This window comes from Ranitomeya imitator, chromosome 4, assembly GCF_032444005.1.
Source record: "Ranitomeya imitator isolate aRanImi1 chromosome 4, aRanImi1.pri, whole genome shotgun sequence".
In the NCBI taxonomy this organism is placed as follows: domain Eukaryota; kingdom Metazoa; phylum Chordata; class Amphibia; order Anura; family Dendrobatidae; genus Ranitomeya; species Ranitomeya imitator.
Window position 1 is genome coordinate 287,000,279 of NC_091285.1, and position 22,027 is coordinate 287,022,305.

At 43.3% G+C, this 22,027-nt stretch overlaps 1 protein-coding gene across 1 annotated transcript in view; it reads left to right on the forward strand.

Moving 5' to 3' along the window:
- Window positions 1–1,043: 1,043 nt before the first annotated feature.
- Window positions 1,044–22,027, forward strand: part of TMCC3 (transmembrane and coiled-coil domain family 3) — a 150,198-nt gene continuing 129,214 nt past the window's right edge. The window contains exon 1 of the mRNA XM_069764730.1: window positions 1,044–1,250. Coding sequence (XP_069620831.1) covers window positions 1,173–1,250 — 78 coding nt within the window. The 5' untranslated portion in view covers window positions 1,044–1,172. The remainder of the gene's footprint in view (window positions 1,251–22,027) is intronic.

Consider the following 22,027-nt stretch of genomic DNA (forward strand, 5'->3'; position numbering starts at 1 on the left):
ACTCTCACCTCTCCTCGCTCCCCGCTGCCGCGGTCTCACCTCTCCTCGTTCCCCGCTGCCGCGGTCTCACCTCTCCTCGCTCCCTGCTGCCGCGGTCTCACCTCTCCTCGCTCCCCGCTGCCGCGGTCTCACCTCTCCTCGCTCCCCGCTGCCGCGGTCTCACCTCTCCTCGCTCCCCGCGGTCTCACCTCTCCTCGTTCCCCGATGCCGCAGTCTCACCTCTTCTCGCTCCCCGCTGCCGCGGTCTCACCTCTCCTCGCTCCCCGCTGCCGCGGTCTCACCTCTCCTTGTTCCCGCTGCCTCGGTCTCCTCAGCGTCTTCTGACTCTCTGCACTGCTTGTAGAGGGCGCGCTGTAGTGACATCATTGCGCCCTCTGACCTGAGACGTCACAGAGTCAGTAGACGCTGAGGAGACCGCAGCAGCGGGAAATGGGGATAGGTATTTGTGGGGGAGGGGTCCCTGAATCACGGGGCCCGTAGTGTGGCCGTATCCCCAATGGTGAGTGGACCCCCTGTTCGTCAAGGACCCCGACGCTTGCCCGGGGGCGCAAGGTGGTGACACTGGCCCCGCATTGGACCTTCATCAGAACTGATTTTCCACGCGGCAATCACCTCATGAAGGTCCAGTGTTATGTTAGGACTGAAATAGGAACAAGTAATTGGATTGCCATTAAAGTATTAGTTTCATTCACTGCAGTCTGAGGGCCAAGTTTCTTACTTGTCTTCATGGAAACATCCCTTTAAAAGCATTACTGTAAATCACATGTAAAACCTCCTTACATTCTAATTTCTAAAGAAACCTATCACTTTCCCCATCTGATGTGTTAGGTGGAAATGCCCTTTGAGCCCACTCCGTCACGTGACTGTGATCACGGTGTGTGCAGGCACAGTTCCCAATATACCAGACTTTAGGCAGCTGACATTACAGGCAGTGTGTATGTGTGTGTGTGTGTGCGCAGAGACGCTCCAGCAGTGAAGGGGTGCAGCGTGCGGGGGGCGTGGCCGATCCACCCTGATACACACGGACATCCCCGGAGCGAGCGCACAGCAGCAGCACACACGGCGGGCGCAGCGCAGCCAGCTCCGTGCTCAGTGGGTGCCCCCGGCTATGTGCCAGGCAGCCTGCCCGCTATAACACGTCCACAAGCATTGCTCCTGGGCAGGCGGGCACCATGCCGGGCAGCGACACCGGGATAGCCGTGGACAGGACCTACTCGGACCCCGGGAGGCACCAGAGGACCAAGACCAAGGTGAGGGAGCTACTCCGGGCTGTGGGCAGGCGAGCTGCCGCCTGGTGTAGAACTACAGGTCCCAGCATGCCCAATCTGCTTCTTGTCACACCGTGCTGGGGAGTGTAGTTCTTCAGCAGTCAGATGTATTGCACCCAGCTAATGTAATCGCCAGTGGCGCCATTTACTGTGTCACTATACATATTACCCACAGACACGAGCATGTGTATATAATAAGGCATGGCTGGCAGGGCAGCGGACATTTATCTACACATGCCTGTGTGTGTGTAGATATATATATATATATATATATCTATATCTATATCTGACTCCTCCTGCACCTTTAAATGCCGCTTGGTGTAGTTGTGACGCGGCTGCTGCCACTGTGCTCCCTACCAGGGTCATGGATGTGTCACTCCAGCACCCACATCCAGCAGCGGAGGGTCCTGTTGTGTCCTTGCTCCTATGTCTTGCTCCTTTTCACCAGATCTCAGCCCTGTGAATTGCCTCCCATTGTATGTATCACAGGAAACCAAAAATAACAGCAATTTAGTGTTTCTGGCTTTTTTTTGTAACAAAGTTGCTAAATGGGTACATATGACAGTGCCTGGCACAATGTAGTGTGTGTGGGCACACATCATGGAATAGGTGCCTGATAGAATAGATCCGGGCAGCTTTCTATACTCAGGCCTGCCGTGATCCTTGTACAGATATTCGGCCCGTTGCTTTTGAATGCAGAAGATGTGACTTGTCGGAATGTAAGATGTTTGGGTGTTTATTGGGCATTGTGTTAGAAGGAATAGCAGCTGTCAAATTAATGATGCCCAAAACTTTTACAGCTTTTGTACGTTGTGGGCTTCGTCTCAGAGGTTGCTAATGACATTAATGAGCCCGCCATGCGGATAAATTAGGACAGGGTCTCCTTATTGCCACTTCATAGGGTTCATTTGTTTGGCATGGTTGGCAGACTGGTGCAAGTGTCATTTTTTGTGTGCCAACTTATCCTTGTACACCAGTGGTGGTCATGGTGTCTGGACCTGTCTGCTCTATCACTTGCTTGATGTAATGTGACAAAATGATATATATAGATAGATAGAGAGAGAGAGAGAGAGAGAGATATATATATATATCTATATAAAATATATATATATATATATATATATATATACCTGTACAAATGTTTCCTCAAACAGGGATGATGGACGATGCGGTCACTAAACTGATGTAGAAACTCTCTGCTAGATTAAAGAAAAAAAGTCTCTTCCTCATCTATGTTTGCAACATATTGAATTAAGCCTGGCATCCCTCGCCCGGGTATAGTCAGAATGTGCCAGGTGCGCCACTAATCTGGAATATGACCCTCAGTAATGCCTGTTGTCCGAGCAGGAAAGTGACAGCTGGTGAGACTTGAAAGCCATTCCCCTATACAGAGACACATACTACAACTGTGCTTTGGGCAGGTAATGGCTGGGCAGCATTTATATGGCATTCAGTATGATCGACTGTTTGAAAACTGATTTGATTTAACATAAAGTTACTAAAATGATTAATGGACTGTTCCAATTGAGCCCTTATTTTAATGTCAGGCGCTCTGTCTGAATCCCCCACCCCCCAAAAACAGATTCCAATGAGTATAATAACACAAATTGAGTTTAGAATATTCAATGTTACATTATGTTTGTATTCCTTTCTGGCTTTTTTTTTTTGTCTTTCCAGGTTCGAAATTGCCAACAAAGCCAGCAATGTAGATGTTGAATGTAATGTTAACAGCCCCTTAGGCCGGGTGCACATGATCCGGAAGTGGCAGCACTTTGGACGCAGTGTTCAAGGAACCGTGAGGATTCACCAAACTCTATTGGTGAAATTTCTCTTGCAGAGATAGGAGAAATAGACATGCTGCAGTCTGGGAAGTCGTGCCGCATGTCCATCTCCACGGGTGAGCCATGGCTGTCTGGACACATAGATGGCATGGGATTTCTTGAAATCCCATCCACTGTGCTGTAACAGCTGGCTGCTGCGGGTTGGATGCTGCACAAGTACACAGCATCCAACCCGCAGTAACTCCTTTTCGTGTGCACCTACCCTTAGAGTCCCATATCAGTTGTGAAGAGGATGATTGAATTGTTGTTTTATGTAATTGCATCTATTAGAGAATACTTCTATGATGCCTCGTCCCATATGTCTCTGTAGGATGTTGGAGCCTTATGGATTTACATTGGAGCTTTATAGAATTATCTGAAAACAGCTTGGAGGTTGTATAGAGTTGCATTGTAAGGGCGACATAGACACTGATATAGCTGCAACACATAGAAACATTGGATGTAATGATTTTCAAAATGTTTTGTTGTGACCTGCAACATACTACCACACAGCATTGCAAATGTTTTTTTTTTTTTTTGCAATGGTCCTAAGTTTCAGGCGACATGTCATAGGTGTCAAAGCAAGTCATACAACTGTTGGGCAACAGAGTTATTTCATCTACAGCAAAATCAAATCTCTAAAGTACTCGCATGACAGCAGGTCGTAGACAAGTTGTGGGAATGTTCTTGTAGTGCAACTTTCCGTAGAACTGCGGTTGTTCAGGTACAGCCCTGACACTACAGATAACTTTCACCGCTTGGTCAGCTCGGTATATATGAGTTTTATCAGCAATGAGGGTCACCAGTGTTCCAGGCCACTTGGGTCTGATAACTGAGCATGACATAGCAGCAGCTTCTCTGTCAGCGTTTTGGAACATTTGGATTATAAAGCCTAACCTGATAATAATTCTGGTTATAATAGCTCAATCCCATTCACAAGTGATGCTAGTGAATGACTCTAATGCCAAGAATTTATTGTGTAGTGGCCATTTAGGTTTTCCCCTATATGTCGGTTCATTGCTTGGTTAATAGTATCATTCCTAGTAGCTACAGTGACCTGTGAAAGTATTTGTATCCCCCCTTCCTTGGCTTTTTACCTATTTTGTTACATTACAACCTGCAATTAAATATGTTTATAATCCGATTTGTGTGTGATGCATCAGCACTAAATAGTCTAAGTTGGTGAAGTGAGAAAAATATAGGTATAAACTAAATTTGTGAGATCAAATAACGAAAAATTGGCATGTGCATATGTATTCACCCTTTTGCTATGAAGCCTCTATAAAAAAATTTCTGGTGCAAGAAATTACCTTCATAAGGCCGGGATCACACATGCGAGAAACACGTCCGTGTCTCGCATGTGAAATCCAAGCTCTGGCGCCGGCACTTGGGAGCGGAGCGTGCAGCTCCATGTGTTGCTATGCGGCCACACGCTCCGCTCCACAGTGCCGGCGCCAGAGCTTGGATTTCACATGCGAGACACGGACGTGTTTCTCGCATGTGTGATCCCGGCCTAAGCCACATACTTAGCGAAAGGAAGTCTACCTGTGTCCACATGGCCTGTCAGTATATACACACACCTTCTCTGTGAGGCCACAGAGGCTGCAACACCAGTAAGCAAGAGGCACCACGAACCAAACAACATTTTGAAGACCAATGAGATCTCCAAAAAAGTCAGGGGCAAAGTTTTTGAGAAGTACAAGTCAGGGTTAAGAAATTAAAATATCCCAGTGTCTGATAATCCCACGGAGCACCATCACATCCATTGTCATCAAATGGAAAGAACATGGTACCGCAACAAACCTGCCAAGAGAGGGCCTGCCCGCCAAAACTATCAGTATGGGTAAGGAGGGCATTAATCAGAGAGACAGCACAGAGATCATAGGTAACCCTGAAGGAGTTGCACAGTTCCCAAGAAGAGACTGGATTATCCATCCATACAACTACAATAAGCCGTACACTTCATAGAGGTGGCATTTATTGGACCGTAGCCATGAAATGGCCTTTTCTTACACACACCAATTGCATGGACTGTTTTGAGTTTGCTGAAAGACATGGGAGACTCCCCAAATGTATGGAGGAAGATGCTGTGGCCACCAAGGTAAACGCTATGTCTGATGCCAAACCAACACCGCTCATCACTCCAAGAATACCATCCCAGCAGTGAAACCTTATGGTAGCAGCATCACGTCATACTGTGGGGATGTTTTGCAGGGACGGGGAAAATGGTCCGAGTCAAGGGTAAGGTGGATGGTGTGAAATACAGTGATATTCTTATGCAAAACCTGGTTGTCTGTCAGTGATTTGAGTTTGGGAAGGAGGTTCACCTTCCAATAAGGTAGTGACCCAGCTATACTACTAATGCAGTCGAGTGGCTTTACTGGCAACATGTACATGTTTAGCAGTGGCCTAGCAAAGCCCAGACCTTAATCCAATTGAGAATCTGTGGTCAGACTTGAAGATTGCTGTTCACAACTGCTGGAGCAGTTTTGCCTTGAGAAATGGGCAAAAATCATAGTGGCAAGATGTGGAAAGCTCATAGAGACTTATCCGAAGTGACTTTCAGCTGTAATTGTCGCAAAAGGAGGCTCCACAGAGTGCTGACTTTAGGGGGTGAATAGGTATGTACACTGAAGTTTTCAGTTATTTATTCCTATTTGTTGTTTTCTTCACATTTTAACCTCTCAGGCTATGTGCCCACGTTGCGGATTCGTGTGCGGATTTTTTTTGCACCGTTTTTTAAAAATCCGCAGGTAAAACGCATTGCTTTTTATCTGCGGATTTACCACAGATTTCCTCAGTTTTTTTGTGCGGATTTCACTTGCGTTTTTACACCTGCGGATTCCTATTGAGGATCAGGTGTAAAACGCTGCGGAATCCGCACAAAGAATTGACATGCTGCAGAAAATACAATGCAGCGTTTCTGCGCGGTATTTTACTCACCATGGGCACAGCGGATTTGGTTTTCCATAGGTTTACGTGGTACTGTAAACCTGATGGAAAACTGCTGTGAGTCTGCAGCGGCCAATCCGCTGCGGATCCGCGTACAAATCCGCACCGTGTGCACATGGCCTCAACGACTGCCAATATGCCTTTTCATTGTGGCTGTTAAGCGTACTTATTTCTCAGCGCTGCATTTTAATATGAACATGATCAGGGCCGGATTTTATGGTCCCCCTGTTACATGATTGACGTTATTCAGTGAAAAAAAAGTACGATTGAAAATTCAATTCTCTCCTATTATATGATCTAGCATATCAGAGAAGAGAGAAATGCCCCAAGCCCTCCCCGGTACCTCTGCCATGCTCTCTGATCTGTCCCTTGGCCTCCCATGTCATCTTCCCGGAAAAAGAATGGCGGGCTCATGTGCAGGACGCTAGCCGAGATCTACTGGTCGGTACCCAGCAACAATAGGAAATTTACCCGAATTTTTTTTTTTTTTAAAACATGCAGGGCAGGAACTCCAGCATGTCACTCGAGCACCCGTGATATTCAGAGCATATCCGAGCACCTGATGCAGAGTGGAGTAGCGAGCACTTGCGCACCACACTCATGATGACATATTCAATACGACGACCTAATGTTATCAAATTCTATGACTTACCTGTGGGTTCAAAATGTACTCTGTGATAAAATCCCTGAGGGGTGAGGTTTCCAAATTGGGGTCATTTGTTGCGGGTTTCCACTGTTTAGGCACATCAGGGGCTCTTCAAAGATGACATGGCATCCGATCTCCATTCCAGTCAATTTTACGTTCAGAAAGTGAAATGGCGCTCCTTCCCTTCCGAGCCCTGCTGTGCGCCCAAATAGTGGATTTCCCCCACTTATGGGGTATCGGCATACTCAGGAAAAACTGCACAACAAATTTTGTAGTCCATTTTCTCTTGTTACCCTTGTGAAAATGAAGTTTGGGTCAGTACATTACTTTTTTCACAAAAAAAATTTTTTTTTACCTTCCACATTGCTTAAGTTTCTGTGAAAATTATTTTGTAAATTTTGTTGGAAAAATGAGAAATCGCTGGTCAACTTTTAACCCTTATGTCGTAACAAAAAATTTTTTTTTCCAAAATTGTGCTGATGTAAAGTACACATGTGGAAAATGTTGTTTATTAGCAATTTTGTGTGACACAGCTCTCTGATTTTAACCCCTCTGTGACCTTAGACGTACTATCCCGTCGAGGTGCCCTGGGCTTATCTGACCCTGGACGGGATAGTACGTCATAGCCGATCGGCCGCGCTCACGGGGGGAGCGCGGCCTATCGCGGCCGGGTGTCAGCTGCTTATCGCAGCTGACATCCGGCACTATGTGCCAGGAGCGGTCACGGACCGCCCCCGGCACATTAACCCCTGGCACACCGCGATCAAAGATGATCGCGATGTGCCGGCGGTGCAGGGAAGCACCGCGCAGGGAGGGGGCTCCCTGCGGGCTTCCCTGAGCCCCCCGCAGCAACGCGATGTGATCGCGTTGCTGCGAGGGTCTCCTCACCTCCCTCCCTGCTCGAGCCCCGGATCCAAGATGGCCGCGGATCCGGGTCCTGCAGGGAGGGAGGTGGCTTCACAGAGCCTGCTCAGAGCAGGCACTGTGAAGGCTGCAGCGCTGCATGTCAGATCAGTGATCTGACAGAGTGCTGTGCAAACTGTCAGATCACTGATCTGTGATGTCCCCCCCTGGGACAAAGTAAAAAAGTAAAAAAAATTTTTTCCAAATGTGTAAAAAAAAAATAAAAAAAAATATTCCAAAATGATGAAAAAAAAAAAAAAAATATTATTCCCATAAATACATTTCTTCATCTAAATAAAAAAAAAAAAACAATAAAAGTACACATATTTAGTATCGCCGCGTCCGTAACGACCCGACCTATAAAACGGACCCACTAGTTAACCCCTTCAGTAAACACCGTAAGAAAAAAAAAAAAAAAACGAGGGAAAAAACAACGCTTTATTATCATACCGCCGAACAAAAAGTGGAATAACACGCGATCAAAAGGACAGATATAAATAACCATGGTACCGCTGAAAGCGTCATATTGTCCCGCAAAAAAAGAGCCGCCATACAGCATCATCAGCAAAAAAATAAAAAAGTTATAGTCCTGAGAATAAAGCGATGCAAAAATAATTATTTTTTCTGTAAAATAGTTTTTATCGTATAAAAGCACCAAACCATAAAAAAATGATATAAATGAGGTATCGCTGTAATCGTACTGACCCGAAGAATAAAACTGATTTATCAATTTTACCAAACGCGGAACGGTATAAACGCCTCCCCCAATAGAAATTCATGAATAGCTGGCTTTTGGTCATTCTTCCTCACAAAAATCGGAATAAAAAGCGATAAAAAAATGTCACGTGCCCAAAAATGTTTTCAATAAAAACGTCAACTCGTCCCGCAAAAAACAAGACCTCACATGACTCTGTGGACCAAAATATGGAAAAATTATAGCTCTCAAAATGTGGTATTGCAAAAAATATTTTTTGCAATAAAAAGGGTCTTTCAGTGTGTGACGGCTGCCAATCATAAAAATCCGCTAAAAAACTCGCTATAAAAGTAAATCAAACCCCCCTTCATCACCCCCTTAGTTAGGGAAAAATAAAAAAAAATGTATTTATTTCCATTTTCCCATTAGGGCTAGGATTAGGGCTAGGGTTAGGGCTAGGGCTAGGGCTAGGGTTAGGGCTAGGGCTAGGGTTAGGGCTAGGGTTAGGGCTAGGGTTAGGGTTAGGGTTAGGGCTAGGGTTAGGGCTAGGGTTAGGGCTAGGGTTAGGGTTGGGTTGGGGCTACAGTTAGGGTTGGGGCTAAAGTTAGGGTTAGGGTTTAGATTACATTTACAGTTGGGAATAGGGTTGGGATTAGGGTTAGGGGTGTGTCAGGGTTAGAGGTGTGGTTAGGGTTACCGTTGGAATTAGGGTTAGGGGTGTGTTTAGATTAGGGTTTCAGTTATAATTGGGGGGTTTCCACTGTTTCGGCACATCAGGGGCTCTCCAAACACGACATGGCGTCCGATCTCAATTCCAGCCAATTCTGCGTTGAAAAAGTAAAACAGTGCTCCTTCCCTTCCGAGCTCTCCTGTGTGCCCAAACAGGGGTTTACCCCAACATATGGGGTATCAGCGTACTCAGGACAAATTGGACAACAACTTTTGTGGACCAATTTCTCCTGTTACCCTTGGGAAAATACAAAACTGGGGGCTAAAAAATAATTTTTGTGGGAAAACAAAAAGATTTTTTATTTTCACGGCTCTGCGTTATAAACTGTAGTGAAACACTTGGGGGTTCAAAGTTCTCACAACACATCTAGATAAGTTCATTGAGGGGTCTAGTTTCCAATAAGGGGTCACTTGTGGGGGGTTTCTACTGTTTAGGTACATTAGGGGCTCTGCAAACGCAATGTGACGCCTGCAGACCAATCCATCTAAGTCTGCATTCCAAATGATGCTCCTTCCCTTCCGAGCCCTCCCATGCGCCCAAACGGTGGTTCCCCCCCACATATTCGGGTATCGGCGTACTCAGGACAAATTGGACAACAACATTTAGGGTCCAATTTCTCCTGCTAACCTTGGAAAAATACAAAACTGGGGGCTAAAATATAATTTTTGTGGAAAAAAAAATATTTTTTATTTGCATGGCTCTGCGTTATAAACTGTAGTGAAATACTTGGGGGTTCAAAGCTCTCACAACACATCAAGATGAGTTCCTTAGGGGGTCTACTTTCCAAAATGGTGTCACTTGTGGGGGGTTTCTACTGTTTAGGTACATCAGTGGCTCTCCAAACGCAACATGGCGTCCCATCTCAATTCCTGTCAATTTTGCATTGAAAAGTCAAATAGCGCTCCTTCCCTTCCGAGCTCTCCCATGCGCCCAAACAGTGGTTTACTGCCACATATGGGGTATCAGCGTACTCAGGACAAATTGGACAACAACTTTTTGGGTCCAATTTCTCCTGTTACCCTTGGTAAAATAAAACAAATTGGAGCTGAAGTAAATTTTTTGTGTAAAAAAGTTAAATGTTCATTTTTATTTAAACATTCCAAAAATTCCTATTAAACACCTGAAGGGTTAATAAACTTCTTGAATGTGGTTTTGAGCACCTTGAGGGGTGCAGTTTTTAGAATGGTGTCACACTTGGGTATTTTCTATCATATAGACCCCTCAAAATGACTTCAAATGAGACGTGGTCCCTAAAAAAAAAATGGTGTTGTAAAAATGAGAAATTGCTGGTCAACTTTTAACCCTTATAACTCCCTAACAAAAAAAAAAATTGGTTCCAAAATTATGCTGATGTAAAGGAGACATGTGGGAAATGTTACTTATTAAGTATTTTGTGTGACATATCTCTGTGATTTAATTGCATAAAAATTCAAAGTTTGAAAATTGCGAAATTTTCAAAATTTTCGCCAAATTTCCGTTTTTTTCACAAATAAACGCAGGTACTATCAAAGAAATTTTACCACTATCATGAAGTACAATATGTCACGAGAAAACAATGTCAGAATCACCAGGATCCGTTGAAGCGTTTCGGAGTTATAACCTCATAAAGGGACAGTGGTCAGAATTGTAAAAATTGGCCTGGTCATTAACGTGCAAACCACCCTTGGGGGTAAAGGGGTTAAGGGCACAAAAAATTATAAGTTTGAAATTTGCTAAACTTTTGTTTTTTTGTCATAAAAGCAAGTCATATTGAAAACTTGTTACCACTATCATGAAGAACAATATGTCATGAAAAAACAGTCTGTTAGTGGAATCCTTTGAAGTGTTCCAGAGTTATTGCCACATAAAGTGATACTGGTCAGGTCAGATTTGTAAAAATTTGACTTGGTCACTAAGAGGTTAAAAGAAAGCCAAATGTTCGCTCTTGTAGGCATGTTTTTACATGAACTGATGCGAACCCTCCAAAAAAAAAAAATGGAATTCCAGGTTGATATAGTAAAACATGAAAAATGCCAAGGGGTGGTGTAGATTTGAGGTTTTCTATGTGGCAGTGTATATCGATATCTCATTTATTTTCTTCGTATGAATACAGGTTGGATTCTGTCAGGGAGATGGAATCATTTTTTTTTTTTTTTTGCAAATATGTTTATAAATTGCCCATACCCTGTAATAGAAAGGTTCTGGGGGAAGTATGCTCAATAGCTGGCAGAATAAACAAGTCTCCATCAGCTGCTCCACGGGACTCGGAGCTGCCTGAACATGCTGACATTTTCTTTTCCATCCTAAACGGCATATCTACAGAGAGCCGCATACACCAGCAGTGAATGGGAAGTGTTATGAATAGACTTGAAAAGTATTGCCCTGGAGTGAGGCTTGCTTATATTTTCCAGGAACTCTCTCGTCTTTCCTGTGCTTCAGGGAGTTGTGTTCAATTCCTTATCTCTGCACCACCCAGGTCATTCTTGTTCCCTATAGTGTTTTCAATTCTATCCAGTCTGCCTGAAACAATATTGTAAAATTATATACTAGACCCTCCCTGCATTGTGACTTTGTTGCATTTTCTTATTTTTTTTGTTTTCTAAACACCAAAATTGTTTTGATTTTACAGACAGGCATTATTCTAAATCCATGGGTATGAAAGGGGTTGTCCAGTCCAAATTGAGTCTGCATAACGCAGGCAAATGTACCCTCTGGTCCTGGCTCAGAAACCAGCGAATCCCTTCAGCGCACACTGCGTGTGATGGGGGAGTTCATACAGCGAAGGAAATGATTTTGATTCCTTGCTGATTTTGTAAGTTTGCCCACTGACAAAGACATGAACGGTCCATGATTTTAAGGGTAGGTTAATTTTAACATTGAGAGATCTAAAATCCAGAAAATCACATTTATATAACTTATACAAATTTATTTGCATTTTTTTTTCAGTGAGTAGTAAGTATTTGATCTTTCTGGCAAACAAGACTTAATACTGTATATAGCATTAAAAAAAAAATCCTACTTACCTTCCCTGCTCGCCCTCGTAGCAGTTCCTGCGGCCGGGCGATCACGTGTCCTCACTTGTTAAGGTAATGAATATTCACCTCTCTCCACGCCTATGGGAGATAAGAGAGGTGAATATTTATTACCTTAATGAGCCGGGACACATGATCGCCCGGAACGAGATGCTGCGAGGGCAAGCAGGGAAGGTAAGTAGGATTTTTATTTATTTATTTATTTTTACCTTTGCGACAAGATTTTGGTATTTGAGACATCAGACATAGTGATGAGCGAACGTGCTTGAATAAGGTGTTAACAGAGCAAAGAAGAAAAAAAGGCAGCTCACCGAGTAGCCACCGCAGGAGCACGGAACCCAACGCTGATCCACGCGGTCATCATATGAAGGAAAGAAAAAAAAAAAAAAATTGTTCCAGCTCCAAATAGTAAAATCCAAATTCCAACTTTATTTCGCCAATGTAAAAACAACGGTGGACATATGCTCTACATGTGCATATCAGGACACGAGCGACGCGTTTCGATCCTACACGGATCTTTATCAAAGCTACATGTGAAATGTTCATCAATCGATATATAGACCCTATACACCAATAGCAATCAAATGAACGGTCACATGACCGTGTAGAAAGTCCTTCACATATACACATAATAGTGGCAAAACATAAATAATTAAACAAATCTGTGATAAAAAAACATAACAACAACATATATAAACACATTCTAATAATTAAACATTAATTCGTTACGTCTATTCAAACCTGTAGGAGACCGAGTGTTGAGATGGTAAATCCAAAAGGCCTCACGGGTATGGAGGCAACGAATAGTGTCTCCACCCCGTAGAGGCTTATTAACACGTTCGATCCCGTATGCCCGAAAAAATGTAGTGCTGCGAGCATGAGCATTTACAAAATGTTTGGAAGCCGCTGATAAGGTACGTGTAGATTCACCCGTATAGCCTATATCATAAAGATGTTCATTGATACGAATTTTCAACTTTCGTGAAGTACAGCCAACATAAGACAGCTGACATGCAATGCAATCAATTTTATAAATAACACATTTAGTATTGCAGTTAATATACTGCTTGATATTAAAACATTGCGTGTTATTGTGATTAGAAATTTTTTTGGTAATAATAGCATGTGCGCATGTTTTACAGTTATTAGTACCGCACTTGAAAAAACCATTGCACTCTAACCATGTTTTATTTCTTTTCTTATCCGTGCAAAATAAACTCGGTGAGACTCTGTTGCCTATAGACGGTGCTTTTCTTGCAACAACGTTAACACCAGTTTTCAAAATTTCTGCTAAATTTTCATCCTCATATAATATGGGAAGGAATTTATTTATAATCCCTTTGATTTGATAAAATTGTTGGCTGAATTGAAAGCACACATAGGGCTTTCTATATGTAGGAGATGTCGGTGTTAATATTTTATTTTCCTTCCGTGCAATGAGATCCTCCCGATTTTTGTTATTAAGAATCTTTTTAGCTCTTTTAAGCGTCCAATCTGGATAGTTGCGACGTTTCAATTTGCTCGAAACCAAATCTATCTCCGCATTTAAATCACGCTGATCACTACAATTACGTTTGATTCTAACAAACTCACCAACCGGCACAGACCGGATGGTGTGTCTGGGGTGGCCGCTGCTAGCATGCCCCCGTTTGGAAGAAGCCACAAGGCGAAACGGCGCTGTCGGGGTTACTGGTGGGCACGCAGCATTGAGACACTTTAATATGTAAGTTACTATTGCCTCTTTATAGAACCGTTACTAATGGATTGGTCTGTAAGGAATGTTGTTCCACAGACTGGTCACTATCGCATTGTTCTGCTGTGTTAGACACATTTGTTGAGCTTGCTTTTATTTGTGGTTACACCTGCTGGAGGATTAGAAGCCCCGTATCTTAGGCTCTTACTATAGTTATACATGCCCCTGTGAGCAGTATGTATTTTTCTCTATCCTCCACTCACACTTTATCAGCTTCTAGCTAGCTTTATGTGTCCATTAATATATCATGCGTTTATAGTCCGGTTTTGGTCATAATGCATGCCTTAACCCCTTTCTGACATGGGACATACTATCCCGTCGAGGTGGGGTGGGCCCCCATGACCACGGACGGGATAGTACGTCCAGCGCGATCGGCGGCGCTCACGGGGGGAGCGCCGCCGATCGCGGCCGGGTGTCAGCTGTTTATCGCAGCTGACATCCGGCACTATGTGCCAGGAGCGGTCACGGACCGCCCCCGGCACATTAACCCCTGGCACATTAACCCCTGGCACACCGCGATCAAAGATGATCGCGATGTGCCGGCGGTATAGGGAAGCTTCCCGCAGGGAGGGGGCTCCCTGTGGGCTTCCCTGAGCCCCCCGCAGCAACGCGATGTGATCGCGTTGCTGCGAGGGTCTCACCTCCCTCCCTGCTTCCTCCAGCCCCGGATCCAAGATGGCCGCGGATCCGGGTCCTGCAGGGAGGGAGGTGGCTTCACAGAGCCTGCTCAGAGCAGGCACTGTGAAGGCTGCAGCGCTGCATGTCAGATCAGTGATCTGACAGAGTGCTGTGCACACTGTCAGATCACTGATCTGTGATGTCCCCCCCCCTGGGACAATGTAAAAAGTAAAAAAAAAAATTTCAAAATGTGTAAAAAAAAAAAAAAAATAAAAAAATATATTCCTAAATAATGAAAAAAAAAAATATATATATTATTCCCCTAAATACATTTCTTTATCTAAATAAAAAAAACAATAAAAGTACACATATTTAGTATCGCCGCGTCCGTAACGGCCTGACCTATAAAACTGGCCCACTAGTTAACCCCTTCAGTAAACACCGTAAGAAAAAAAAAAAAAACGAGGCAAAAAACAACGCTTTATTATCATACCGCCGAACAAAAAGTGGAATAACACGCGATCAAAAAGACAGATATAAATAACCATGATACCGCTGAAAGCGTCATCTTGTCCCGCAAAAAACGAGCCGCCATACAGCATCATCAGCAAAAAAAAAAAAGTTATAGTCCTCAGAATAAAGCGATGCAAAAATAATTATTTTTTCTATAAAATAGTTTTTATCGTATAAAAGCGCCAAAACATAAAAAAATGATATAAATGAGGTATCGCTGTAATCGTACTGACCCGAAGAATAAAACTGCTTTATCAATTTTACCAAACGCGGAACGGTATAAACGCCTCCCCCAAAAGAAATTCATGAATAGCTGGTTTTTGGTCATTCTGCCTCGCAAAAATCGGAATAAAAAGCGATCAAAAAATGTAACGTGCCCGAAAATGTTACCAATAAAAACGTCAACTCGTCCCACAAAAAACAAGACCTCACATGACTCTGTGAACCAAAATATGGAAAAATTATAGCTCTCAAAATGTGGTAACGCAAAAAATATTTTTTGCAATAAAAAGCGTCTTTCAGTGTGTGACGGCTGCCAATCATAAAAATCCGCTAAAAAACCCGCTATAAAAGTAAATCAAACCCCCTTTCATCACCCCCTTAGTAAGGGAAAAATTAAAAAAATGTATTTATTTCCATTTTTCCGTTAGGGCTAGGGATAGGGCTAGGGTTAGGGCTAGGGTTAGGGTTAGGGCTAGGGTTAGGGCTAGGGTTAGGGCTATGGTTAGGGCTAGGGTTAAGGCTACAGTTAGGGTTGGGGCTAAAGTTAGGGTTAGGGCTATGGTTAGGGCTAGGGTTAGGGCTACAGTTAGGGTTGGGGCTAAAGTTAGGGTTGGGGCTAGGGTTAAGGCTACAGTTAGGGTTGGGGCTAAAGTTACGGTTAGGGTTTAGATTACATTTACAGTTGGGAATAGGGTTGGGATTAGGGTTAGGTGTGTGTCAGGGTTAGAGGTGTGGTTAGGGTTACTGTTGGGATTAGGGTTAGGGGTGTGTTTGGATTAGGGTTTCAGTTATAATTGGGGGGTTTCCACTGTTTAGGCACATCAGGGGCTCTCCAAACGCGACATGGCGTCCGATCTCAATTCCAGCCAATTCTGCGTTGAAAAAGTAAAACAGTGCTCCTTCCCTTCCGAGCTCTCCCGTGTGCCCAAACAGGGGTTTACCCCAACATAACGTATCAGCGTACTCAGGACAAATAGGACAACAACTTTTGGGGTCCAATTTCTCCTGTTACCCTTGGGAAAATACAAAACTCGGGGCTAAAACATATTTTTTGTGGGAAAAAAAAGGATTTTTTATTTTCACGGCTCTGCGTTATAAACTGTAGTGAAACACTTGGGGGTTCAAAGTTCTCACAACACATCTAGATAAGTTCCATGGGGGTCTAGTTTCCAATATGGGGTCACTTGTGGGGGATTTCTACTGTTTAGGTACATTAGGGGTTCTGCAAACGCAATGTGACGCCTGCAGACCATTCCATCTAAGTCTGCATTCCAAATGGCACTCCTTCCCTTCCGAGTCCTCCCATGCGCCCAAACGGTGGTTCCCCCCAACATATGGGGTATCAGCGTACTCAGGACAAATTGGACAACAACTTTTGGGGTCAAATTTTTCCTCTTGCCCTCGGGAAAATACAAAACTGGGGGCTAAAAAAATAATTTTTGTGGGAAAATTTTTTTGTTTTATTTTTACGGCTCTGCATTATAAACTTCTGTGAAGCACTTGGTGGGTCAAAGTGCTCACCACACATCTAGATAAGTTCCTTAGGGGGTCTACTTTCCAAAATGGTGTCACTTGTGGGGGGTTTCAATGTTTAGGCACATCAGGGGCTCTCCAAACGCAACATGGCGTCCCATCTCAATTCCTGCCAATTTTGCATTGAAAAGTCAAACGGCGCTCCTTCCCTTCCGAGCTCTTCCATCCGCCCAAACAGTGGTTTACCCCCACATATGGGGTATCAGCGTACTCAGGACAAATTGTATAACAACTTTTGGGGTCCAATTTCTTACCCTTGGGAAAATAAAAAATTGGGGGCGGAAAGTTAATTTTTGTGAAAAAATATGATTTTTTATTTTTACGGTTCTACATTATAAACTTCTGTGAAGCACTTGGTGGGTCAAAGTGCTCACCACACATCTAGATAAGTTCCTTAAGGGGTCTACTTTCCAAAATGGTGTCACTTGTGGGGGGTTTCAATGTTTAGGCACATCAGGGGCTCTCCAAACGAAACATGGCGTCCCATCTCAATTCCAGTCAATTTTGCATTGAAAAGTCAAATGGCGCTCCTTCGCTTCCGAGCTCTGCCATGCGCATAAACAGTGGTTTACCCCCACATGTGGAGTATTGTCGTGCTCAGGACAAATTGTACAACAATGTTTGGGGTCTATTTTCTCCTGTTACCCTTGGTAAAATTAAACAAATTGGAGCTGAATTAAATTTTTTGTGAAAAAAAAGTTAAATGTTCATTTTTATTTAAACATTCAAAAAATTCCTGTGAAGCACCAGAAAGGTTAATAAACTTCTTGAATATGGTTTTGAGCACCTTGAGGGGTGTAGTTTTTAGAATGGTGTCACACTTGGGTATTTTCTATCATATAGACCCCTCAAAATGACTTCAAATGAGATGTGGTCCCTAAAATAAAATGGTGTTGTAGAAATGAGAAATTGCTGGTCAACTTTTAACCCTTATAACTCCCTAACAAAAAAAAATTTTGGTTCCAAAATTGTGCTGATGTAAAGTAGACATGTGGGAAATGTTACTTATTAAGTATTTTGTGTGACATATCTCTGTGATTTAATTGCATAAAAATTCAAAGTTGGAAAATTGCAAAATTTTCATAATTTTCGCCAAATTTCCGTTTTTTTCACAAATAAACGCAGGTACTATCAAAGAATTTTTACCATTGTCATGAAGTACAATATGTCACGAGAAAACAATGTCAGAATCACTGGGATCCGTTGAAGCGTTCCAGAGTTATAACCTCACAAAGGGACAGTGGTCAGAATTGTAAAAATTGGCCCGGTCATTAACGTGCAAACCACCCTTGGGGGTAAAGGGGTTAATATTTGTACAGCAGTATGATATGGTATCTCTAGAGTAGCTTTACCCATTATATATTGGTTGTTATTCCTGCTTGCCATCAGTTTTGTATTGAAATTCCTTGTCTTGTTATGTTATTTTATTTATGCTTTAATAAAATATATATTTTTAAATGTATGCCTATGCCTCATCTTCACCTGCATATTGGTATGGTGTTTTTTGCTGTTCGACTGCATCATTTGCAGCTTTTCGACAACCGCAACACATACAGGGATTGCTTAACAACTGCGAGACATACAACTGCGGGTACTCGAACATATTTTTCGAGTTCGCTGAAGGCAGTCAGGTTACCCACAAGCATGCTCCAATAACACCTTATCTGAGCACGTTTGCTCATCACTAGACACTGATGTTGGACAAAAGGTCCGAACTTAGTCTTTGCTTTATCCCAAGGATGTTCCTTGGGGTTGAAGTCATGGCTCTGTGCGACCTGTGACATTTTTCCACGTCAAACTTTCACCCCTTCCCCATTCACATGCTGCAACAGAAAAAGGCTTTTCCCAGAAACATGGAAGTATGCAAGTGTCCAAAATATCTTGGTATGCTGAAGCATTGGTTTCCCTTCATTTGACCTAAGGGGAATAGGCTAACCCCTGAAAAACTCTGTAGTATTATCCCAGCTATACCAAACGTTAAAGTTGCCACAATGTAGTATGGCATAAGATCTCCTTTAGAGTTGGTGCTAATCGATTCACAGAACCCAGTCCATCAGCCAGGACAGTAATCTGGCCTCTGGATGGGAATCTTAAGAACTGCTTCCTATCTGCCAGCATCTGTAGATCCTTTTTTCATTAGACAGCATGGTGCATAATGCATAAAATCACCAACCTGCTCTGGAATTATCATCAGCACAAAATCTTTGTGCCAAGAGTTTCATGGCATGGGTTTCCATGGCCGATTTGTCAGATGGAGTGACATAAAGCATGCAGCCACCTGACACTGGAGCAGTGGAAAGGTGTTCACAAGTTCCCCATGCCCCAATGATTATGTTGAGCCAGGCCGGCTACTCAAAAGAAGCGCTGATGACAGATAAGTAAGAGACGGTTCTCAGGGCTCCCCTTTCAGCAGCCATAGATTACTGACATAGCCACAAAACTCGGGGGTAGTAGCTGGTTAATCAACACCAATAGACCAGATTTTGGAGTTCTTGCAAAAGGGGTTGGATATGGGGTTATCCCCAAATACTCTTAAAGGGACTCTGTCACCTGAATTTGGCGGGACTGGTTTTGGGTCATATGGGCGGAGTTTTCGGGTGTTTGATTCACCCTTTCCTTACCCGCTGGCTGCATGCTGGCTGCAATATTGGATTGAAGTTCATTCTCTGTCCTCCATAGTACACGCCTGTGCAAAGCAATCTTGCCTTGTGCAGGCGTGTACTATGGAGGACAGAGAATGAACTTCAATCCAATATTGCAGCCAGCATGCAGCCAGCGGGTAAGGAAAGGGTGAATCAAACACCCAAAAACTCCGCCCATATGACCCAAAACCAGTCCCGCCAAATTCAGGTGACAGGTTCCCTTTAAAGTACAGGTGTCAGCCTTAGGGGCCCTCTTTGGATGCAACATTTCTGAAAATTACTGGGTCAGCAGATTCATCAAGGCAACAAAACGGTCTAGGCAATGGTGAAGAATAGTCATGCCGTGAGACTTAAACTTAGTCCTTTCGGCCAGGACAGAAGCCCCATTTGAGCCAATTTCTTCAGCCTCTATTAAAAAATCTGTCGCTTAAAGTAGCCTTCCTGGTAGCCCTAACATCAGCTCGTAGGATAGGCGACATCCAGGCGTTATCCAGGCTTCCCCCTTACATGCAACTTAGGGATGATAGAGTGATACTTTCCCCTGATCCTGCATATCTTCCTAGTGTCCAGATTCCATAGAAAACAGGAGATAGTTCTTCCATCTTTCCTCCCTAATCCTACTAATGATAAGGAAAGGAAACTACACACTTTAAACGTAAGAAGATGTATCCTAGAATATCTAGCAGTTACTGATCCTTGGAAAATAGATAACGCCCTATTCGTGTCCTATCAGGGTAGCAGGAAAGGTCATAGAGCATCAAAATCTACGCTAGCTAGGTGGATCAGGGAGGCTATTTCGCTGGCATACATCTCAAAGGGCAAGCCGGCGCCTGAAGGTCTAAGAGCGCATTCCACTAGAGCTATGGCTGCCTTGTAGGCGGAGAGGTTAGAGGTGTCGATCGACCAAATATGTAAGGCTGCTACTTGGTCTTCTCTAAACACATTCTATCTATAACCATTATAGATTAAACCTGGGTGCTTCCTTGGACCTCTCTTTTGGTGTAAGGGTGCTGCAAGCTGTAGTCCCTCCCTAGTCCGTTTACTCTCTGTAATTCTCTCTGTGGTGCTGTCATGGACGACCAATAAAGTCTTAGTTACTCACCGGTTAATGATGTTTGTCGGAGTCCATAACAGCACCCGTACATAACTTCCTGTCTTCTTAAGTTCTGGGTGTACACCTCTTCATTTTTTTGTATAATCTACTCCTGGTGAATAGTAAGCAGTAGTATCGTTGTATATAAATTATGCTGTTAACCTTGGTGGTCCTCTTGTGCTCTGTAAACCAACTGATGCGTGGGAGAGGTGCCGCCCTTATATATCTGTAGGTTTCCTGTTCCTGAAGGGCGGATCCCCTCTCTCCGTGGTGCTGTCATGGACTCCGAAAAACACCGTTAACCGGTGAGTAACTAAGACCTTTTTTAACTTTATTTTTTTTTTTTTTTGATAATCGCTGCATAAATTTGCCTACTGCAGATTTGAAACTTCTTCAAATAAATAAAAAATATGCAGCATTACACAATAGAAATCTCATTCACTTTGTTTCTAGAAAAGCCTTCAGATTTTATGACTGTTTGGGAAAAAAATGTGACAAAAACTCATTAAATTCTTAACGTGCACATACTATAACTGCCAGAATATGGATGTGAGGGACAGTGTTAAAGCATGTTACAGCCTTATCTTAATTTATAGAGAAAAATATTGGGCTCGCTCACACTAGCGTATAGAAATTTGGCACTATTTTTTTTAATTTTTTTTTTTGTTTCATTCGCAATCTGTTTGCGGTCAGTGTGCAATCCATTTTTTTTTTTTATATTTTTTTTTTATACTCAGCAGCTATTAAACTTTTGCAGGATCATTTTGACTGTGTTCCCACGATCCGGAACTAGCAGTGCTTTGGATGCAGTGTATATTCGCTGCGTCCAAAACCCTGCCTTCTACTGAATGCAGGTAAATGAGCATGTGTTCCCTGAACCGTGCGGATTTACTACGTCCAATACGTTGTATTGATTTAATTTAAGATGTCGTGACTAGCTTCTCCGCAAGAGAAATTGATAATACTTCGTTCTTAAAGACCTGTCCATGTCCGGATGATCTGCAGGCACTATGGACTCATAGTGGACATGGGATTTCTAGAAATCCCATCCACTATGATGTAACATCTGGCCACTGCGGGTTTGACACTGCATAAATACGCAACGTCAAACCCGCAGCAATTCCTGATTGTGGCCACATAAATCACAATTCTGTAGCATAGGAAACTGTTAGGATATCTGTAAAAATCAGATGCCACACTTTTGACATTGGATTTATTTTTTTTTTTGTTCACACGCAGAATACAGCTGAGAAAAATACGCAGATCTGCACTGCCTCATTGAATACCTTTTGTTCCAACTGCAAATAAATATATACTGTATTTTTCGCTTTATAAGACGCACCTGATTATAAGACGCACCCCCAAATTTGGTGAAGAAAAAGAGAAAAAAATAATTTATGTTAAATGGGGGTCTGTCTTATAATTTTAGTGTCCGTCTTACAAATCATAAGTCCCTCATCCTGGTATCTATATAACACCCATCCTTGTGCTAGCACATGTCCCCCTGTGCTGCTGTCAGGCACATACCCCCCCCCCCCGGTCACTATATGCCCCCCTGTGCTGCTGGCAGACACATGCTTCCCCCCCCCCCCCGTGCTGCTGGCACACACATACTTCCTCCCCCCCCCC